This window comes from Calypte anna, chromosome 19, assembly GCF_003957555.1.
Source record: "Calypte anna isolate BGI_N300 chromosome 19, bCalAnn1_v1.p, whole genome shotgun sequence".
In the NCBI taxonomy this organism is placed as follows: Eukaryota; Metazoa; Chordata; class Aves; order Apodiformes; family Trochilidae; genus Calypte; species Calypte anna.
The window spans coordinates 2,191,942-2,212,219 of record NC_044264.1 but is presented as its reverse complement, the minus strand read 5'-3'; the positions used below and the strand labels follow the sequence as shown (position 1 = coordinate 2,212,219).

Genomic DNA, 20,278 nt, shown 5'->3' with positions numbered 1-20,278 from the left:
CTCAGTCGTGCGCATGCGCGAAGCGGCGCCTGACGGGGACGGGGATGGAGAAGATGGCGGCGGGGCCGTGATCGCCTCAGGAACCCCCAGGATGTGGCCGCTCCTCAGGGCTCCGCGGCGCCCGCCCCCGGCTCCCCGCAGGGCTCTGTCCAAGCCGGCCGGGCCGCGAAGCTTCCGCCAGGTGAAGGAGGCTGAGGAGACCGCCCCGATTTTCCAGTACGTGGGGAAAGCGGCCAAGAGGAAAGATCGCGTCTTCGTCTGGGGCTTCTGCTACTCGGGAGCTCTGGGCATCCCCAGCTTCGTGAAGCCCGATGTGGGCTGGAAGAACCCGCGGAGGATCCAGTCTACTCCCTACAGGCTGGAGACGGTGGAAAAGGTGGGCCCAGGGGTGTGCTGAGAGCCGAACCGGACCGGTTCCTTCTCCCAGCTGTGCGGGCGGTTCGGTCCGGCAGCCCAGAGGCTTTCTGCTCGTTATTCCGCTTTTATTCATATAACAGCACGGAGCACGGTGGGGTCTTGGTGTAACTATAGCAGCAGGGAATCTGGAATGTCTCCTTATATCTATATACACACCTCTGGAACGTATATATATGTACCTTTATCTATATATACACCTCTGGAATATATATATATATATATATATGTACCTATATATATACACACCTCTGGAATGTGCATATATATATGTACCTATATCTATACACCTCTGGAATATATATATATATGTACCTATATATATACACACCTCTGGAATGTGCATATATATATGTACCTATATCTATACACCTCTGGAATATATATATATGTACCTATATATATACACACACACCTCTGGAACTTATAAATATGTACCTTTATCTATATACACCTGGAATATATATATATATGTACCTATATCTATATATACACCTCTGGAATGTGCATATATATATGTACCTATATCTATACACCTCTGGAATATATATATATGTACCTATATATATATATACACACACACCTCTGGAACTTATATGTATGTACCTTTATCTATATATACACCTCTGGAATATATATATGTACCTATATCTATATATACACCTCTGGAATGTATATATATGTACCTTTATCTATATATACACCTCTGGAATATATATATGTACCTATATATATACACACACCTCTGGAATGTGCATGTATATATATATGTACCTATATCTCTATATACACCTCTGGAATATATATATATATGTACCTATATCTATATATACACCTCTGGAATGTGCATATATATATATGTACCTATATCTATATACACACCTCTGGAATATATATATATGTACCTATATCTATACACACACCTCTAGAATGTGCATATATATATGTACCTATATCTATACACCTCTGGAATATATATATATGTACCTATATCTATATATACACCTCTGGAATGTGCATATATATATATACATGTACCTATATTTATATACACACCTCTGGAATATATATATATGTACCTATATCTATATACACACCTCTGGAATGCGTATATATATATAGATATGTACCTATATCTTTACACACACCTCTGGGATGTATCCATGCATGTTTCAGACATGCTCTTCTGGCCAGAGAAAGTCAGAGCTGCTCTTTTTTGGGGCAAAAAAGAGAGTAAAAAGGGGGTGTTTGTGTGCTTAGTATTGCTTCCTGGGTCTTGGCCAAGAGGCTTGTTTGCTTGGTTTTAGCTGCACTTGCTGCAGGTCAGCAAATCCATCTTCCTGTTGTGTTCCAAAATAACAAAACCATCCAAATTATAAAAAAAAAATAATTAAAAAATGCAAGCACACAAAACCAGAACCCCGGGGCAGTAATGTTGGACTTGAGTTGCCAGCACTGTGCTCCCCAGGGCGGAGGGTTTCTGGGTTGTTTTTTTTTGTAAAAAGCCCAACTGTGCCACTAATTTGTCAGGGTTTGGGTCTGGCCTCATGAAGGAGGAGTAGCAGGGGGTTTACAGCTAAACAGTGGGGTTGTTTTGTTGTTTTTTTTTGCCTCCCAAGATCTCCTCTGCTGCCTGTGGCTATGGATTCACACTGCTGTCCTCTAAAACCCCAGACATCATCAAAGTGTGGGGCATGGGGCTGAACAAGGATTCCCAGCTTGGATTCCAGAGAAGCAGAAGAGATCGAAGTAAGGATGGAGTAGGGGCTGGAGGATACACCTGGTGTGGGAAACTGGGGGGCAGAAATCATGGAAAAATGTCCAGGAGGCTTTGGTGCAGGGCACAGGGGGGTGCTTGGTTGGTTGGGGTGGTTTTTTTTTTCTTCAAGAAAGATCTTAAAAATAGTTGGTTACATTTTTATGTGCTTTCTAACCAGGTTTCTGCTCTTGCAGTGTTGCCTGGGTGTAACTCCTTGCTCTGCAGCACTGAGTGGGTGTTGGTTAAAGTGTTCCTGGGGCTGTGGCTTGATAATAAATTGCTTTTTGGTAAGGTTTTCTCCCCTCTGCTGCCATTGCATTTATGGGATTTCCCCCCAAAAATCTTATTGTACAAGCAGTGACATTTTGTGTGAAGCTCTTGGGTTGTTTTGGTTTTTTTTAATTTTAACACCAAATTACATTTTGAAGGCCAAACATGTTATTCAGTCGTTTTGTCTTTCACCAGGCTCTCCTTAATGATGATTTCTGTGCAGAATATTGCCACCTAAGACAGATAAGAAAAGCCCAAACTTCCCTTATGGAACAACTGGCTCTGACTGAAAAAAACTCCTCCATGAACAACTGGGGAAAAACCACATTAAAAGCAATTTTCTTCTTTATGCTCTTTAAGGGTGTCATCCCCTGTGGTGTGGTACATCTGAGGTGGGCAAAAGATTAAACTTAGTGGAGAAGCAGAAGAAAATTGCAGCTCCTGTGCAGGATCAGACATGTGCATGGTGCTGCCAAACTGCAGGGATTTCCCAGAGTGCAGACAGCAAGTGAGTTCTTGAGCAGCAGCTGCAAAATGAAGGGCCCAGAGGAAAAGCCTCCACTCCCTTTTCCTTTTAAAGATTTGTCAGGGTTTAACACTGGCCCAGCAATTAAACCCAGTGAGAGCTGCTCTCTATTAATCTCTCTCCTCCCTGATAAAGAAAGGAGAGAGAATAAGAGAGAGAGACTGATGGGTTGGAAACTAAACTGCACAGCTTTAATGAAACAGTAATGATAAATAGGAAAAATTGCTAAATCTATACAAATATACAGGAAAATGGATACCAGGTTCCTCCCCCCTTTTCCCCCAATAACTCTCACGTCACCACCAATGCTGCAGGGCAGCCCTGGGAAAGTCCAGGCTGGAATCCTGGGGTCAGCAGCAGTTGGGAGCTGGAGGCAGGAACACACAGATTCAGGCTGGGATGGATCAGGAGCACAGGCAGAGGAATGGATGGAATCCCCCCAGGATGCTGAAGGAAACAGGGAACAGGTGAAGGAAGGGGAGCAGTAAATGCAGGTAGAACAGGAAGCTGATCTGACCCTTGTGATGCCTCAAATTTCTCCTGAGTATGAGGTGTATGGGATGGAATCCTCTGTTTGGTCAGTTCTGGCATCTATCTTGTCCGTTCCTCCCCAAAGGAGGCTGCAGGTGGGACCTCTTTATTCCTTCTGGAGGGTAAAATGTTCCTCAGAGCTGAGCAGTGTCCTTGGCTCTGCACACCAGGCTCTGGCTGGAACTATAAACATCAAGTGTTATCAGTCCTAGAAGCACACACTGAGAAACTTGCTGTTAATTTCAGCAAGTGCAGCTCCTTACAAGAGACTGAGCTGAAAGCAAAAGTACAAGACAGAAAATCCCCTTTCTCCTGGCCCAAACCAGGACAAGATTTCAGCTCTTACTCATTTTCTTGTCTTTCCTCTGACCACCTGATTATTTTTTTCCAGAGAATGCAGCAATAGGTTAAATAGTTCTGCAGTTCAAGTCCTCCTAAGGAAGGGAGGGTTCAGTGTTGGGTAGGATCTGGTGATCAGTGGGATCTTCAACTTTCCACAGCCAAGCTCCTGTTGGATGTGTTGCTTGTTACTCAGTGTTGCAAACTTGCTACCTGGGAGTTCCAACACTTCCTCCCTGTAGCTGCAACCTGACTTTTAGATAGTTGTATTTCATGCTCTTAACTTCAGCTGTTTTCTAACCTAAATTACTCATCATTTACTCCCACCCTTCCTTAATTAGCCACCTAATTGTTTCCTTCAGGTGTTACCAGAGATGATACAGAGTTCCTCACCACAGATCCCAGTGTGGCTCTGCTAGAGGGGACAGAGAGAGGAAAAGGATTTTTTTTTTTGCCTTTTGACTTCCAATACTCTTGAGATAGAAACTTTGCTGCCTGTTCCTGCCTCATTGCATGGATGGCTTCCCAGCCCTGCTGCCTCTGCATCAGTGCCAGAGGCTGCCTGTAGATTTGCTTGTTGGTTTGTTTTGGTTTTAATTGGAGGCAGTGAGGACTATTTACAGGAGTGCTGTATGTGAGCAGAGCACTGCTTTGGGTCCCCTGGGGTTTGATCTCACTTGTTTCAGTGTCTTTCTTTGATATCAGAGCTTTTTATCTCCCCTTAACCTTTTCCCTAGCACTGATTTATGTTTTGCTGTTTTTTCCCCTTCCTTTCTTTTTCCCAGTTGACTCTAAGTGATTACATATTCCTCAAGTTCCTAAATCTTCTAGTACAGTCTGTCTTTTCCTTTGGTAAATGACAGATCTCTTATCCCCTCTGGAGCCAGGCTAGCTAATGTTTCTTCCATTCCTTTCTTCTGGAAGGGCTTTTAATCTACAGGTTTTAAATATGAAGCCCTCAGATGTTTCTGTTCACCTTTTGTGCTCTCTGTTTGTGATTGCTACTGTTGAAACTTGTGAGCAGTTGCTCAGTGCTCAGTTTGTGCTTGGTGTTATGCTCTCTAGTAACCCAACCTCCTTCACCAAACTGCTTGGAAGCCTCCAATTCCCAGGCCTGACCACCTGGAGCTGGAAGAACATTCAGCTTCTGGGCATGGGGGGTGTGATCCTTCAGCCATCCCTCTGGCTTTTAACTTCTCCCTCACTATGGTGAATCCCAGTCACTCTTTTACTACAAATAGTAGCTTAGTTTTCTAAAGTATATCTGCTTTTGTCACAAAAGTGTGTATGTACAACAAAAGGAACAGCTCATGATGGCACTGCTTGGTGGGAGCAGTTTTAATTAGAAAGGCTTTTTAATTTCTCTCTCTTCCTTAAGCTAAGGGCTATGAATATGTCTTGGAACCATCTCCAATCCCATTACCACTGGAGAAGCCACAGCAGACTCGAGTCTTGCAGGTGTCCTGTGGGAGAGCCCATTCCCTGGTCCTGACAGACAGGGAAGGAGGTACAGTATCACTTGTGCTGGGGACAAGGGACACCTGAGAGGGCTTTCACAAAAGGCTCTGGCAAAGATTGTCTGCTGTCCTTTAGAGCTAGACCCTGGCTGCCCTGGAAAAGCAGAGCAGGTAGCTGTTGTCCTGCTGGAAGGAGGAGAACTGTGCCTGGAGCTCTGCTTGGGTTCAGCAGGGCTTTAGCCCTGTCTGGGGGCTGCTCTCACCTCCAGTTCCCTGGGGGGGTTGTGTTTTAAAAGTGACAGTTCTTAACTTCTTAAATAAGAGAATGCAAAACTTCTTCCCTCCTCTGTGCAGCCATTTTACAGTGGAACTTTGCTCTTTGGATATGTAAAAGATCATGTGAAAGGATGTGTCTTCTTGTGAGAGTGAAGTGGCATTCAGCTTCCAGATGTGCTGGAAGCTTTTTCACTACAAATTGAAACAACAAATGGTTTTGGTCATTCAGCCCCAGGCCTCATTGAAGCATAGCCAGGTTCAGTCAGACCTGTTTCTGAGTTCTTTTGGATGGCTGTGCCAATACTCCTGTGTTACTTTCCCCTTGAAGCCCCAGAGTGCTCCATTTCTAAGATAAATTAATTAACAGCTTTTTCTCCAGAAGACCTGGGAGTTGTCTGCTGCAGCAGTGCTGTGCTGGGGCATCCAGTGCTGCTGGGCTGGTTGCTGTCACACTGCTGTGGGAGCACTCAGCTAATTCTGCATCTCCTTGGCAACAGCAGCATCAATTAGGTAATTAATGACAAACAGCCAGTGGGCTCCAGGTACTGCTCCTGTGCCTGCAGCAACATCACCAGGATATTGTTGAAAAAACCAAATTCAGCCACTGGAATGTGAGTGGACTTGGGTTGCAAAGAGCTTTATGCCAGTTTGTACAGGACTGTGTTCCAGCTTGCATCCCAAGGATCACCTGGGAATGTTTTGTGTACCTGAAAAGAGGCTTTTGGGGGCTGGGACAGCAATAAAACCAGTGCATTTTATCCTTGTTTTTCAGTTTTCACCATGGGAAACAATTCTTATGGACAGTGTGGCCGGAAGGTTGTTGAAGATGAAACTTACAGGTGAGAATCCAAAGATTCTGGACTTCCTTAGTGTCAAAAACATCATTGCCTGAGAATAACCCTAGAGAATGAGCCTGGAGGTGGGAAAAATGTGGTCATACAAGGATGCCATTTGAGATCAAGGAGCCTGAGAACAGGATTTTATGCTGCTGGCATCATATAAATAGCTTTAAACCCAGGCTGGGCAGAGCCCTCTCTGACCACATTCACAAAAGGCAGAAGGATGTCAGCAGCTGACAGTGTTCACAGGGCACAGAGAGCAAACCCAGCCTGAGATAATTGGTGTTAGTAGTTGCTCTTCCTCTCCTCAGCCTCTCAGAGTGCAAGTGCAGTTTCTGAGGGTGTTTGAAGTGGCCTTTAATGATGAAAGAGGCATCCTCTTGTTCAAGCTCTTTGCTTAACTGCCTTTGAATCTGTAGTGCTTTTGCTTCACGGGGGTTTTGTGGGCCACACCACAGCATGGTCTCAAAATGCTCTGTAGGATGGAAGTGGATGGTGGGAATATGTTGAAAGTTACTAATTTTCTGGCAGAGCCTAGAAGAGGGCTTGCTGATTGCTCCCTCCACTAGACTTGGCCTGGAGAGTTTAAGAAAAATAGATGCAATTAGCTAGCTGGTTTTTTATCCCCTGGTACTGGAAGTTTGTTGTTGGAATGTTTGGAATTCCTGTTTTTGTGAAAGAGTGAAATGGATGTTAACATCACACTCTTTGTGCTCTGGGATTTGAATCTGGTTCATCTCTGGTTTCTGTGGGTCCTGCAGTGCTATCCAGTGTCTGTGCTCATTCCAGACTAGGGAACCTGTTTGAGGGCTGCTCCCACCCCCAACTCCTTGGGGGGGTTGTGTTTTAAAAGTGATAGGTTTTGATTTTTTAAATAAGCGAACAAAAAACTTCTTCCCTTCTCTGTGCAGCCATTTTACAGTGGAACTTTGCTCTTTGGGTCTCTAAGAGATCATGTGAAAGAATTTCTTCTTTGAAGAGTGAAGTAAAAGCAGGTCTGCCTTCACATTTTTTGTTGCAGTCCTCTGAAATCCTCTGTGTTGCCTTTTCTCTTCTCGGTGATGTGTGATGGTGTCCAGTGAAAGCCATCTGATCCATCAGCTGAATGAGTTTGACAGCAGAGTTGTCCAGGTAAGGACCTGAATGGAATTCTGAAGGTGGATTGAAAGCTGGCTGAGTAGCTGAGCCTGCAGGGGGGTAATTAGTGACAGGGAGACATCTCCACTAAATCACCTGGATGATGGGGCAGAGTGTACCCTCAGCAAATCTGCAGATGACAAAGCTGGGAGGAGTGAGTGATACCAGAGAGTGGTGCTGCCAGACAGAGGCTGGAGAATTGGGCTGAGAGGAACCTCCTGAAGTTGAGCAAGGAGAAGGGCTGAGTCCTACACCTGGGGAGAAACAACCCCAGACACCACTGCCTGCTGGGAGCCACCTGGCTGGGAAGCAGCTCTGCAGAAAAGACCCTGGGGATCCCCGTGGACACCAGATTGAGCATGAGGCAGCAGTGTGCCCCTCTGTAGAGAAGGCAAATGGTATCCTGGGCTGCATTAGGGAGCAGGTTGCCAGCAGGTCAGGGGAGCTGGTCCTGCTGCTCAGTCCATACTGGGAGCATGATGTCCTTTCTGGGCTCCCAGTACAAGAGAGAATGGACATCCTGGAAGGAGTCCAAGAAAGGGCTGTTAAGGTGATGAAGGGACTGGAACATCTCTCCTGTGAGGAAGTGTTGAGAGAGGTGGGATTATTTAGCCTGGAAAAGAGAAGGCTGGAAAGGTGTCTATGGAATGTCTGTCAATACCTGAAGGGAGGGTGCAGAGAAGATGGAACCAGGCTCTCAGTGGTGCAGTGGGGGGGGACAAGAGGCAGGGGGTGCAAACTGGAACACAGGAGGTTCCCTCTGATCATCAGGAAACACTTCTTTACTGACACAGGTTGCCCAGAGAGGTTGTGGAGTCTTCTTCCTCCTTGGAGGGAGTCAAAAGCCACCTGGACATGGGCCTGGACAACCTATAAGTGTCACTATAAGTGACCCTGCTGGAGCTGGGGACTTGGACCAGGTGATCTCCAGAGATCCCTTCCTCACCCAGTCAGTGATTCTGTAATGGAGAAAAAAAAGAAAATCAGTGTGCAAATCAATATTGAAGCTTTTTGAAATGATGAGGTGATCTCCTATATCCTTGCCTATAAAAAGCACAAGGTGGCATTTTGCTCCATGGCTCTGCAGAGCAGTTGCAGCTGGCAGTGCAGGGTCAGAACTTCCTGAAGGATTTGCTGGGAATGCCAGTGCACTGTTTGCTTTCTTGGCTTCCAGTAACACCTGCACAGCAGGGTGGTTGTTCTGGTGCCTCATCTCTCCCTGTCCTGATTGTTTGCTCTCATTACCCTTTGGCACTTTCATACCACTTTCATATCAACTCTTTTCTTTTGCATTTTATTTCCCCATTTCCAAACTGAGCCATGAGACTGCCCACCTGGGCTGGCCAGCAATTCCCTAGGGCAGGCTTCAGGAGAGCAAGGGGCTGCAAAGAGGTGTAAATACCCCTGAGTCTGCACACAGCTGCACCATTTCCAGGCACAGGAGCAGTTCCCTGGTGTGTCTGCAGCACTGCAGCACTATTCTGGGGGCAGACATTGCTCCTGTTCCATGCAGCACCCCAGGAAACAGGGGTCACTCATGATGGAGCATGCCATGGGACATCCCAATGAGGTTTTGAATTGGGCTTGAAAACTTCTGTTTGGATTGTTTGGGATTTTATTTTTTTTTCAAGTTGAGCCATTGGTACATTCTTTGCAGAAGTTAATATTGTGCTGAATGTCCTTGGGACTCAGTCTGCTGACTTGGGGATCCCTTTAATCTATAGCTGACTTTTAATGTCTGTTTTTGAAGGTCTTGTCTTCAATTCCTGCCAGGCCTGTGGAAGACATGACTGCTGCTTCACCATAAATGTCAGTTTGAGAACAGATGTGTTCCTTGAGCCCTGAGATGGCAAGGAATCAATAGCAGTTTGTAGTTGGCACCAGGAGCCATGTGGTAACACTCTGGGAAGGGAGATCTCTGATTTACTCTTTGTTGGTTTATTGTGTTGCACTGCTGAATCCAGCTTTCTGTTAGCTCCTCCTCGTTGTGGATCTCAGAACAAATCAGCTGCAGCATGCATGGCTTCCTGCAAGGACAATTCTGCTCTTTTCTGTGCTGTGTTGTGCTTTTCTGAGCCTTCCCTCTCTGTAGAGCCATTTGATCTGGAGAGAAAGGTGTAATCCTGAGCTGATGGGCATTGCAGGGGTACACTGGAGGGACATCTGGACTTGATGATCACAGATCTCAATAATTCTGTGATTGCTCAGTTTATCTGCCAGTAATGGTTCATTAAATCAGTTCTGAACACGTGGCCTTTCCTGACCAGCTCTGGATTTTTGTTTGTGTGCAGGTTGTGTGTGGGCAGGACCACAGCCTGTTTAGAACCCAGAAAGGTTCAGTCTATGCATGTGGATGGGGAGCTGATGGACAAACAGGTAGGAGCTCAGCTCAGCTTTTATGTCAGTGAGTGGATGAACAGAGCAAGCTCTCCTCATTTAGGGGAATGTTTGTCATGCATGTGTGGACAGAAAGGGGCTTGGTGTGTTTCCAGCTGTGTGCAGATGTTCTCAGTGCTCTTGGGTAACCAAACTCTGAGACAGACCAGTTCATTTTTGGAGGAGCTTTAGGATGTCACCCTGGCAATCCAAGCAGGCAGCCTGAGGAGAATGTGTCTGCTCTGAAGCTTGGGAAGGGACATGGCAATGGCATGGGAAGGTTTGCTCCCTGGCTCTGGGCAGGCTTTTCCTTCCCAGTTCTCATTTCAGGATCTCTTCTGCTTCTTTCTTTTTTTGAGCTGACAGAGAACTTCAGCAGCCACTGCAGTCTTAGCATGGAATCTTTAAACCAGGCCCTTTTTCTTGTGGCCTTTTTCTGGCCAAAACTGTTCAGGTGTGATTGTGTGAAGTTCTGTGCTCTTGAGAGGTGGCTTTGGCCAGTAGAGCTGGGGTTGGTGGCTTCTTGGCCACTGAAGCTGGTAGTCAAGAGACGTGGACAGAAAGATTTCTTTTGGGGACAGGGTGATGGGGTTATGAGCTGGCAAAATGGCCCCATGCAGGTGTTAAAAATATGTCTGGAAAAGAATTCCTCACCATCTCTCTACTGTTTTTTTTCTTTCAGGGCTTGGACACTACAACATCACCAGTGTTCCCACCAAGCTACGTGGTGACATTGCAGGAGTAAACATTATTCAGGTCTCTTCCTATGGGGATTGCTGTCTGGCTGTGTCAGATGAAGGAGATGTCTTTGGCTGGGGAAATTCAGAATACTTGCAGTTGGCATCTGTCACAGAAACCACCCAGGTCAGTTGGCCTGGGGATGTGTTGTTACATGTTTCAGTTTAGCTGCTGTGTACAGAGTTTAAAATTAGACACTGAGCCCTGCTCAGGGGTTTTTTGGCAGCAGGAAAGCATCAGCACTAGCAGGCTGGTTCTACCTGTGCTTACACACCCATCTGTCTGGAATGTTTGCACAGCTTTAGGGCAGTGTGTTCCCAGGTAGTGATAGGCAAAGGCTTGTGTCACCTCAGCCCAGTCTGTTTGTCTGTAAAAAGGAAGAGTCCACCCTGTGCTCTTCTTCCCCATCCCATTAACTTTGCACCAAGCTGAGCTGCAGCTCCAGTGCTTGTGCTGGTTTCAGGACAGGAGGTGGTTTTGTGGCTGACTGAGCTGGAGTGTCAAGTGGTTCTGCTTTGAGTATGGTGCAGAGGACCCCTGGAAGTCCTTTCCACTCCTGTGCATTAATGAATTTATAAGAACTTTGGTAGATGAGTCCTAAACAAATCCCACTGTCTCACAGATAAAAAGATTTTTGGAGCAAGCTCATGTGGGGCAAAAATACAGTGCTGACCTGACAATAAACACTGGAGTACTGAGGTAATGAGATGGTTTTCTCTTACAGTTAGTGTAGGAAATGGAGTCAGGGAATTAATTAATAACCAGGCTATTTTTGGCAGAGTGCTAGGAGCAGGCAATTGCATTAGTACAGCTTTAGTAAAACATGTGCCTTTGTTTCCCATGCCTCTCCTGGTGTATCCTGATTGTAGGGCTATTTACTGAGACCCCCAAGGCCTGAAGACAGTGACAGGTTGAGCAGTGTGGTAGTTTCCTGGCTGGGTGCTTGAGGGAGGTCAGAGGGCTCTGAAGTGGTTGGAAGGCACATTTGCCAAAGCAGTTTGAGGTACAACACAGATAAATTCCAAATCCTGGGACAACAGAGCTGGATATTATCTGTGAAATCCAAGGTCACTGTTCACGTGTGTTTAATACTGTTGTATTAAACTGAATCAAATAAGAAGGATTTTCTTCAAGTGATTTTCCCCTGGTGTGTTCAAAAATGTCACCAGAGACCAAATTTTAGTGATCTTGTCCATTGTGAAGACTTGACAATATGATCACCTATTGACTTGCCCTTTGTGCCTGACTTACAGAGCCAGGAATATGGGCAGACCTTAAGCATTCCCAGCTTTGTTACCAGGCATGTCAGCATTCCAGTGGGTAAATTTTTCCACTTTGTCTGCACTCTCAGCCTTAATGAATTTCATGTTAATTTTTTACCCTTGGGACTTGCAGTCAGCCCATTACTCAGGCAGTAAAGGTTGGTTGTATCAGGAGTTCAGTGTGTGGAAGCTCTGACCAGAGAAAAGTTGAAACTTTTGTCTTCATCCCTCTCCTACAACCTCATACAGGTGAATGTTCCCAGACATTTGCCTTTCAAGATTGGGAAGATCAAGGAGGCTGCCTGTGGAGGAACTGGCAATCTTGTGCTAACAGGTGAGTTCACCTTTACAATCACCATTTTCAGAGCAAAGCCATGCAGAAGGGGTTACACCATGGAGCAAGCATCCTGCTCACTTGGGAACAGGGAAGTTGTGAGGACAGTTCAGGGGTCTGAGGGCTGAGTGATTTAAGAATGCCTTCTGGGAGTTATCTTCACTAACTGCAGAGCATTTTGCTTCCAGGACCTGCTGTGTGAGCTCAAAGCAGAACAAGAGCATGGTGGCTGCTTGCTGGTCTGAGCTCCCATGGGCTTTCTGTGTCCTGTGCTAAGATGCATCTGGGGGGGGGGCACTGAGGCAACACTTGAGAGAAGGAAGAGCCCTTCAGACTCTGTACAAATCTGACAAATCTGAAAAAACAGGCTGGAAAGTAGAGTTTTGAGAGCAGTGGAACTTGGTGAAGGCTGCTTTGGCTTGCCAGTGACCTGTGGAGCACAGCTGCAAAGTCAAGGAGTGAGGGGGAAGTTTGTGCTGCATTTTTGAAGGATCATCTCAGGGAAGATGTTCACATCTATGAAGTGGTGGTTGTGAGGACATTTCAGCTCCTAGCCTGAAGGGAGCAGAGCTATCAGACATAGCAACCAACCCTATCTTAACACTGTCTCACTGCTGCCTTTCCCAGCACCCAGCTCAGGCAGCTGCCAGGCAGGATGAGGAGTTTGCTGCTGGCTTGGCTGTGCCTCACAGGAAAAAGCACCGATAATAAAACACTGTCCCATCAGGCAGCAAGCTGAGGTATTTTATCCAGCCCATGCTGATGTTGGCATTATTTCCCCATGAAAGTTTTGCCTGTGAAGCTCTGTCTGCTTGGACAGCTTTGGAAAAACTGAAGGAATCTGGATGGGAATGAATTGTTTGCTAATTTTCAGTAATCAAAAGGTGCTGGGCTGCTCGGGGAGAAAGGAAAACATCCCTTTGGCTCTGGTTAACTCTTGGTCATGGCATGAATTTCCCAAGCACAGACTTTCTTACAGGATGTCTTCTTGTTGTAATGCAGAAGAAGGAAATGTTTTTGTCTGGGGATATGGAATTCTTGGGAAAGGACCAAACCTGCTAGAGACAGCAGTGCCAGAGATGATCCCACCCAATCTTTTTGGCTCCTCAGACCTCAGCCCGGACGCCCGCGTCGCTCACGTTCGCTGTGGGCTCAGCCATTTTGCAGCCCTCACCAGTAAGTTCCTGGTCCTGCTGTTGTGGGGAGGTCACAGTTGCAAATAAATAAAAAAAAAGCTTCCATCTTTCTTTAACCAAATTTAAACCAAACTGTGCAGCACTCACATGTAGAGGTGTCAGCACGGTTTCTAACGCAGGCAGAGTTGGGATAAAGCTTATTAAAATGTGAATTTGTGGCTAATGCATACCTGTCATTTTTAGAAGTAGCTTATGATTTAATGAAGAAATTGTTACTCTTCTACAGCAAACAAAAATTGCCTCTCAAACAGGAAAATCTGCAAGGTTTTTTCATTTCCTTGTCAGTCAGTCAGTTGCACTTTAGAAGCAGCAGGAATTCATCTGATAAATGGACTGAGAGTCTAAATCAGAGGTAGATGTCAGGGTTTCTTGCCTCTTCTGACCAAGAAAAGCTTCTTGGCTTCTCAGTTAGCAATATGAGGTGTGAGGACCTACACATTCAATATACAAAGGGTGTGATAACAGAGTCATTCTGTGATAATTGAATGTTAGGGTTGGGAGGGAGCTCTGGAGATCATCCAGTCCCTGCAAGGGCAGGGTCACCCAGAGCAGGATGGCATCCAGGAGGGTGTTGAATATCTCCAGAGACAAAGACTCCATCACCTCTCTGGTCAGGCTGTTCAGTGCTCTGCCTCTCTCAAAGCAAAGAAGTTCCTCCTCATGTTTAGATGGAACCTCCTATGGTCAAGTCTGTGCCTGTTACCTCTTGTCCTGTCACTGAGCACCACTGAAAAAAAGACTGACCCCATGCTGCTGACACCCACCCACCCAAAGTGATACTTTGCTAAGTTTGTGGTGGACTTGAAGCCAGGCTTTAAAAGGGAGTTTTGAATTTGAAAGTCACTTAAAAATGAGCAGCAGAGGGCAGCAGCACAGAAACCCCATGTACTGTGTAGGCACATAAGAAAAGTGCCAGGTGCCACTGTGCTTGGTCCTTCTGGGGGAAGGTCCGTGTGTGGCACTGTCTGTGAGGTTACTGGGTGCTTGGAATTGGTCTCTCTGGTGTTCAGGAAACATCAGAATCTCTGTTTTGATTCAATTCTATTTATATTATAGATGATTTTGGTTGTCTCTACTGTGGGGCTGATCTGAGCACTTCTGAGATGTACATGTTTTGCCTAGCAGCTTAAAACTCCCCCAGCTTTGTTGAACACAGGTGTTTTCTTTTCCCCAGCTGTCCCTAGAAGGTCCTTTCTGTCAGACAGCTGAATTGCCAGTCTCCAGGTGATGCCCTGGGACAGATCTCACTGCCTTGCTTGCCCTGTTTGCTGTGCTGATGTGGGTCAGCTGTAGTTGTCTGACTTCCAGCACAAGTGGTTCACTTCCCCACAAATGATTCCCTGGAATCATTTCTGCTGCACTCTTTCCTCAAATAAAATTCCAAAAGCAAGAGCTATAAGAGGGGGAAGCAAAGATTTGTGCCCAGAACTTGCTGCTTGTCCTGCTCATCAGGCATCATTTTCCCATTTTCTTGTACTTGGAGCTGAACTTGATGGGTTTTGTGCTGCATGTATAACCCCTTATACTCCCAGAAGTACTGTAAGCCACACTTGCCAACATCACAAATAGATTTCATCCTTTTTAATGGCTCTGACCTGTTCATTATGCTTTTTATTCTTTTTTTTTCTTCCCATGTGTATAGACAGAGGAGAACTGTTTGTATGGGGCAAGAACCTAAGAGGATGCCTAGGAACTGGAAGAAAGGAAGACCAGTATTTCCCATGGAGGGTAAGGATGGTGTTGTTACAGCCAAGTGTATATTGCTAGTGTTTGTTATCCTGAGGGCCAGAAACATGCTCTGTAGTTTTGTTGAGTAATTCTGCAAGAAGTGGAAGCCCAAGGTGACTGTAGAACTGCTGTGTTTTCCAGAGGTCCTTCCCTAACCTGCTTAGGTGTGCAGTGAAGTTTTTCAGTCTTCTGGCTCTGCTGTTTCAGTGTGGATTTCACACATCCCAAAGCAAAACCTGGTGCTGTGCAGTTTCTGAACACTTCTTCTCTTCCTCCTGTCCAGTCTTCTACTTGCTATCCCTTACAGCCTCTTCCCTCCTAATCTGCCACTCCACTTTTGTAAGGAAAACCAGCAGTATTGGTTACCAGTGGCCCAAAAGATTTGTGTGACACATCTAAAGTAGGTGAAGGTTTTGGTCATGGTGGTCAGACTAGGGGCAGCAGGTCCTCCCCCTGCTCCTCCACCAAGTCAGGCAGTGGTGGTGCTGGGTCACTGGGCTGCCTTGTGTTTTCATAGCTGTTTCACAATGCTTCCAGTTCCACTCCCTTCCCTGATGGCTCTGAGAGCCAAACTCTGTGGGTGTAGAGAGTCTTTGGCTCTGGGTTCAGCACTCAGCCTAACAGATGTTCCCAGGCTCCACAGAGGCCAAGTAGGAGAGGTGGAAGGCAATCAGTTGGACCACCCTGGAGTCCCTTCCTATGTGTCTCAGCTTGCAGTGGATGTGTTTCTTTAGCCTCCTCCTCCTCCTTTTAAAAATGAACAAAAGACCAACTCTGGAGCTTTTGCCTGAAATCCCAGTGCTGTGGCTGGGTGGAGTCCCTGAATTCCCCCGGTGGAGTCTCTGAATTCACTGAGTGATGGAACATCCAGGTTGCCCTGAGTGTGGCCACAGGGTTGTGGTCCCTCAAAGAGCCAACTCCTGCCTGACAGTGCTGCAGCAATCACCCAAAGCAGGAGCAGCTGCCAGGGCACTGTCTGTAACCTCCTGCCCCAGAAGGAGCTCTCTCCCCTCTCCCTTAGCTCTGAGGAAAAGCCTCAGAGCTTCCCTGGAGCTTCCCTGCAGTGTGAAGCTCACCCAAAGTGGGGGGGCTGTAACACCCTGGTCAGCAAGGGGGGGATCTCCTGAGCATCAAAGCCACAACTCCCAGAGCAGAGGTGAGCTGGTTGCCTGGCTTTAATTCTGGCTGGTGAGAGAATTGGCAAATCCTTGTGGTGCTTGGGCAGATCCTCCTCCTGCTGCCTGGCTGGCTCAGCCTGGTCATGCTGAGCTCTTGGTCTGTCCTTCCAAAGGTTTCCATGTTCCTGGGAAGGCAGGGAGGGAACATTTCACAGCTCAGTGCAGAGGCAGATCTGGTGCCTGAATCTTACTTCCCAGGTTTTCCAGATGGCCCTTTCATAGGGACAGGTCCCAGTGAAAGCAGCTGGCACGGGAAGCAGGAGGAGGGTGACAAATAGGACACAAAGTGGGTGCAGAGGAGCAGCTTGAGGAATAACCTGCCTCTGTGTGTCTGCCCCAGGTGACTGTCCCCGGGGAGGTGGTGGATGTTGCTTGTGGAGTTGATCATATGGTCAGCATGGTGAAGTCTTTCACCTAGTGATGCTGCTGGGCCTCAGCACCCTGATGAGAAGACTTGCTGCTGACAAACTGCTTGGAAAAGAACCCATCCCACAAAGCCAAAGAAGAAGTGACTGTGAGCTGGGACAGCCCAAGCAGTGCCTGGGTGTGGTGTCATCTCTGCATCATTGAAAAGCTCTGGCCTGGCTGCAGAAGGATTTATGTTCCCTGAGGAGAGTGGAAATGCAGGGAGTGCTCTGGCTGGTTCATAAGGAGCTTCCAAAGAGCCTGAAGCCCATCCCAGAGCTGGTGAATTCCCTCCATGTGGAAGGGTGAAGAGCATCTCCCTCAGGAGGACTGGCATGGGATGAAATCCGTAGCAGAGGCCATTGATTTATGGATTTATGGCCACTTCCCTGTCACCAGCTCAGGGCTGTCAGTGTTGGGCTGAGCCAAATCTGTTTCTCAAAGGAAAGGTTTTCTCTTTTTTGGAATTATTCTTTATGTGGCATAAACATCAGGCTGGCTGCTGGAGCCAGCACCAGCTGCACCCTGCCCAGGCTGTGGGAGGGCAGGAGGTGGTGTAGGAGATGGAGGCAGGAGCAGTGCTCTGCCCCTGGGTGGGAAGGTGTTTTCCCTGAGGACTTGAGAGACTGCACACCCAAAGAACTCCTTTGTTGAGCTGGAAAAGTGAGAACTGGTTTGCAGGGGGCAGTACAGGTAATTTGAAGAAGGCAGGGAAAGGGGAAGCACAGAGGTGGAAGGCCAGGTGGGCAATGGGCACAGCCAGTCCAAGCTGCTGATGGAGGCAGGCTGGAAACAAAGCTTTCTGTGAGCAGGGTTGGTGCTCAGTGGACATTACTCACTGCTTATCAGGGACTTTTTTCTTTATGTGCTGACCCCAAACATTGCCTTGGATTTTTTGGGGGAGTCTGTGTACCCCTTCTGCCTCCCCAGGGGTGTGGTGGCTTTGTTCCCAAGGCCCTTGTAAACCAGCCAGGCTTTTTGGCAGTGCCTAGCAGGGAGAGGACTCTGAGCAGGTAAGCAGCAGAGCCTTTTTTCTTGATGCTTGCTTAGCAGAGAAGTTGTGCTGACCACATTCGGGACACAGTAACCTGCTGGGGATGGGATGGGATGGAACAGCTGTGTGCCTGGAGCTGCAACTCACCACATCTCAGGGTGGGAAACTGCCTCCTGGGAAATACTCCAAATATCAGGCAGAGTTGCACCATTTCACTCTGTGCAGAATACTGTGTCAATTATTTTGGCTAAGTCCTAGCTCATATGTTTTTAATAAAGTGTTTTATAAAATCTTTATCATTACTCATGGGAATATTCCTGAGTTTAACTTCACACATGAGCTGCTCTGCCTGGCACTCTGCATTGAAACTTCAGCATTTTGGTTCCCAGGGATGTGACAGGAACCTTCTGGCAGCTGAGACACCTCTGTGCCTGCAGGGCTGACCCCACTGAACCCCCTGGCCCAGGGGACACCTCACACTCACCTCTTGACCCCATCTATCAGATCTCTTGGGTAATTATCTAAACTCAGGTGTTGAACTCTACCTTGCCAGAGTCAGTCTTGGAGGGCTTTGCATAAAGTGCAGGAAAAGTGAAACAAAATACACAGAAATAAAGTGTGGGAAGTGTTACTGGGGTACCTGGTGTTGCTGCTGGGGCAGAAGGAGCAGAAAGCTGCTGTGAAGTTGACTCAGATTTTCTGCTGTAATTTCTGACACCTCCTGCATGTGGCTGGAGCTGCCCAAAGGTCTCCTTGGCCTCCTGGGAGTCACTGTGTCCTCCTCACAGGGGGAAGATTATTAAAGCATTGCAAATAAATATCAAAAGCTGAGGTCAGGAAGGTTTTCCTCACAATTCCCCTGGGCAGGGGGCTGCTGGGGAGGCTCAGGAGGTCCCTGTTCACCAGTGCTTCCTGCTGCCACCTGGGGCCAGGCCTCTTGGAGAGCTGGGATGAGGATTAATGGCATGGTGTACCTGGTTGTGTTGCTGTGCAATTAATTGCAAAGTCTGTGTGTTAATGAGATGCCAGCAAGGTCTTCAGCCTTAAGGAGAGGTGGTAGCTGGTTTAATGCAGTGGGACTGGTGGCACTTGGATTGCAGGAATTCTCCAGCAGTGCTGGGAGGGGGGTTCAGGGCAGAGAGCTGGGGGCTGGCAAACATTGAGCTGGGCCAGGTGCCCCCCAAGTGCTCTGTTACTGCCCCTCCATCAGCAGGAGAGGGGCAGTAAACATGATGGGAAGTTTGTGGGGCTTGGGAGCTCACTTACCAGTCACCATCACAGATTCCTCATCTGTAAAACAGGTTTGGGCTGGGGAATTAGTTGACAGCCAGAGTGGGATCTTGAGAAATAACAAGAAACCTAAAAATCCCCTTTCTCCTGGGGTTTGAACTGGAAGGGGCCCTCCAAGGCCACCTGGTCCAAGCCCTGCAGTGAGCAGAACAGTTCACCCAGATCAGTTTGCTCAGGGCCCTGCCCAACCTCCAACCTCACCTGGAATCTTCCAGGGATGGGGCTGCTGCCACCTCCCTGAGGATCCTCAGTCCCTGGGCCTCTCCAGGTCTCGGGATCACACAGAGTTTCCTTGGATGGAAAAGCCCTGCAGGATCACCAGCTCTGCCTGTTACCCTAACCCTGACAGGACCTTAACCAAGCCACATCCCCCAGCACTCTCTGGACAACCCCAGTACAGGGATGGGGACTCCAGAACTGCCCCCAGCAGCCTGGGAACTCCAGAGTTCTCTTCCCTCCTTGGGGCAGGACCCTGGGGAGGTGCAATTGCCCCTGGTAGGTGCCAGGAGGCAACTTTGCATCCATTTGTCCTTCAAAGTAGCAAATTAACCAGCCCAAAATACACCTGCAGCCCTAAATAAACTGCAGTGAGGGGGGGCATGGCCCAGGGACACTCAAATTAGGACTAAAATAACCTACTTGATTTGGCATTGATTAGCAAGAGTAATTTGCCCTCCAAACACCTCTGTGCTGTCAGGTTTGGCTTAAAATAGCCTGGAAGTGCTTCAGGAGGAGCCCCTGGGCATGGATTCAGCTCCCAGCCCCTGGGACACGGGGCTGCAGGAAGGAAGGGGTGAGGGATCCCTGTCCCCATCCCCATCTGCACCCCTGGCAGATCCTGACCCCAGCAAGGCCCCTCCCAGGGTAAGGTTGGGCTTGTCTGGTGACCAAGTGGAATAAAACACCTGAGAGCTCATTAAAAAGAAACAAAAAACAAACCCAAAGTTTATTTTTAGGCACCTGCTGCATTACAGCAAATGCTTCTTTCTCTACAGGATCCTTCCAAAACAAATGAGTCAGAGAAATAATGATCAGCCTGAAGCATTCAAAATCCTCCTGAAACAATCCTGCTCTGCCAGGGCTCTTCTGAATCTGGTGCTGAACCTTTTCTTTAGTCATTGGGTTTGTTTTTTTTGGTGAGGGGCTGGAGCCTCCTCTCCCCCTTCACCATCCCCTCTTTCAGGAGGCCTTGAGCCTGGGCACTGAGAACACCTCTAACACCAGAAAAT

General features: G+C 47.4%; 1 protein-coding gene across 1 annotated transcript; it reads left to right on the top strand.

Moving 5' to 3' along the window:
- The first annotated feature begins 34 nt into the window (after nt 1–34).
- Nucleotides 35–18,061, top strand: RCC1L (RCC1 like). The gene is made up of 11 exons (XM_008501943.2): nt 35–376; nt 2,034–2,163; nt 5,218–5,346; nt 6,345–6,411; nt 7,491–7,542; nt 9,840–9,924; nt 10,607–10,788; nt 12,174–12,258; nt 13,261–13,434; nt 15,097–15,182; nt 16,701–18,061. Exons 1-11 carry the CDS (start codon nt 92–94, stop codon nt 16,776–16,778), a joined length of 1,353 nt encoding a protein of 450 aa, XP_008500165.1. The 5' UTR covers nt 35–91; the 3' UTR covers nt 16,779–18,061.
- Nucleotides 18,062–20,278: the final 2,217 nt, after the last annotated feature.

What these genes read in the sequence shown, in the direction of transcription:
- RCC1L (XM_008501943.2), top strand. Translation starts at nt 92, where the DNA reads ATGTGGCCGCTCCTCAGGGCTCCGCGGCGCCCGCCCCCGGCTCCCCGC. An exon ending in CTGTCACAGAAACCACCCAG is followed by an intron (nt 10,789 to 12,173) that starts GTCAGTTGGCCT and finishes AACCTCATACAG; the next exon opens with GTGAATGTTCCCAGACATTT. An exon ending in TGGCAATCTTGTGCTAACAG is followed by an intron (nt 12,259 to 13,260) that starts GTGAGTTCACCT and finishes GTTGTAATGCAG; the next exon opens with AAGAAGGAAATGTTTTTGTC.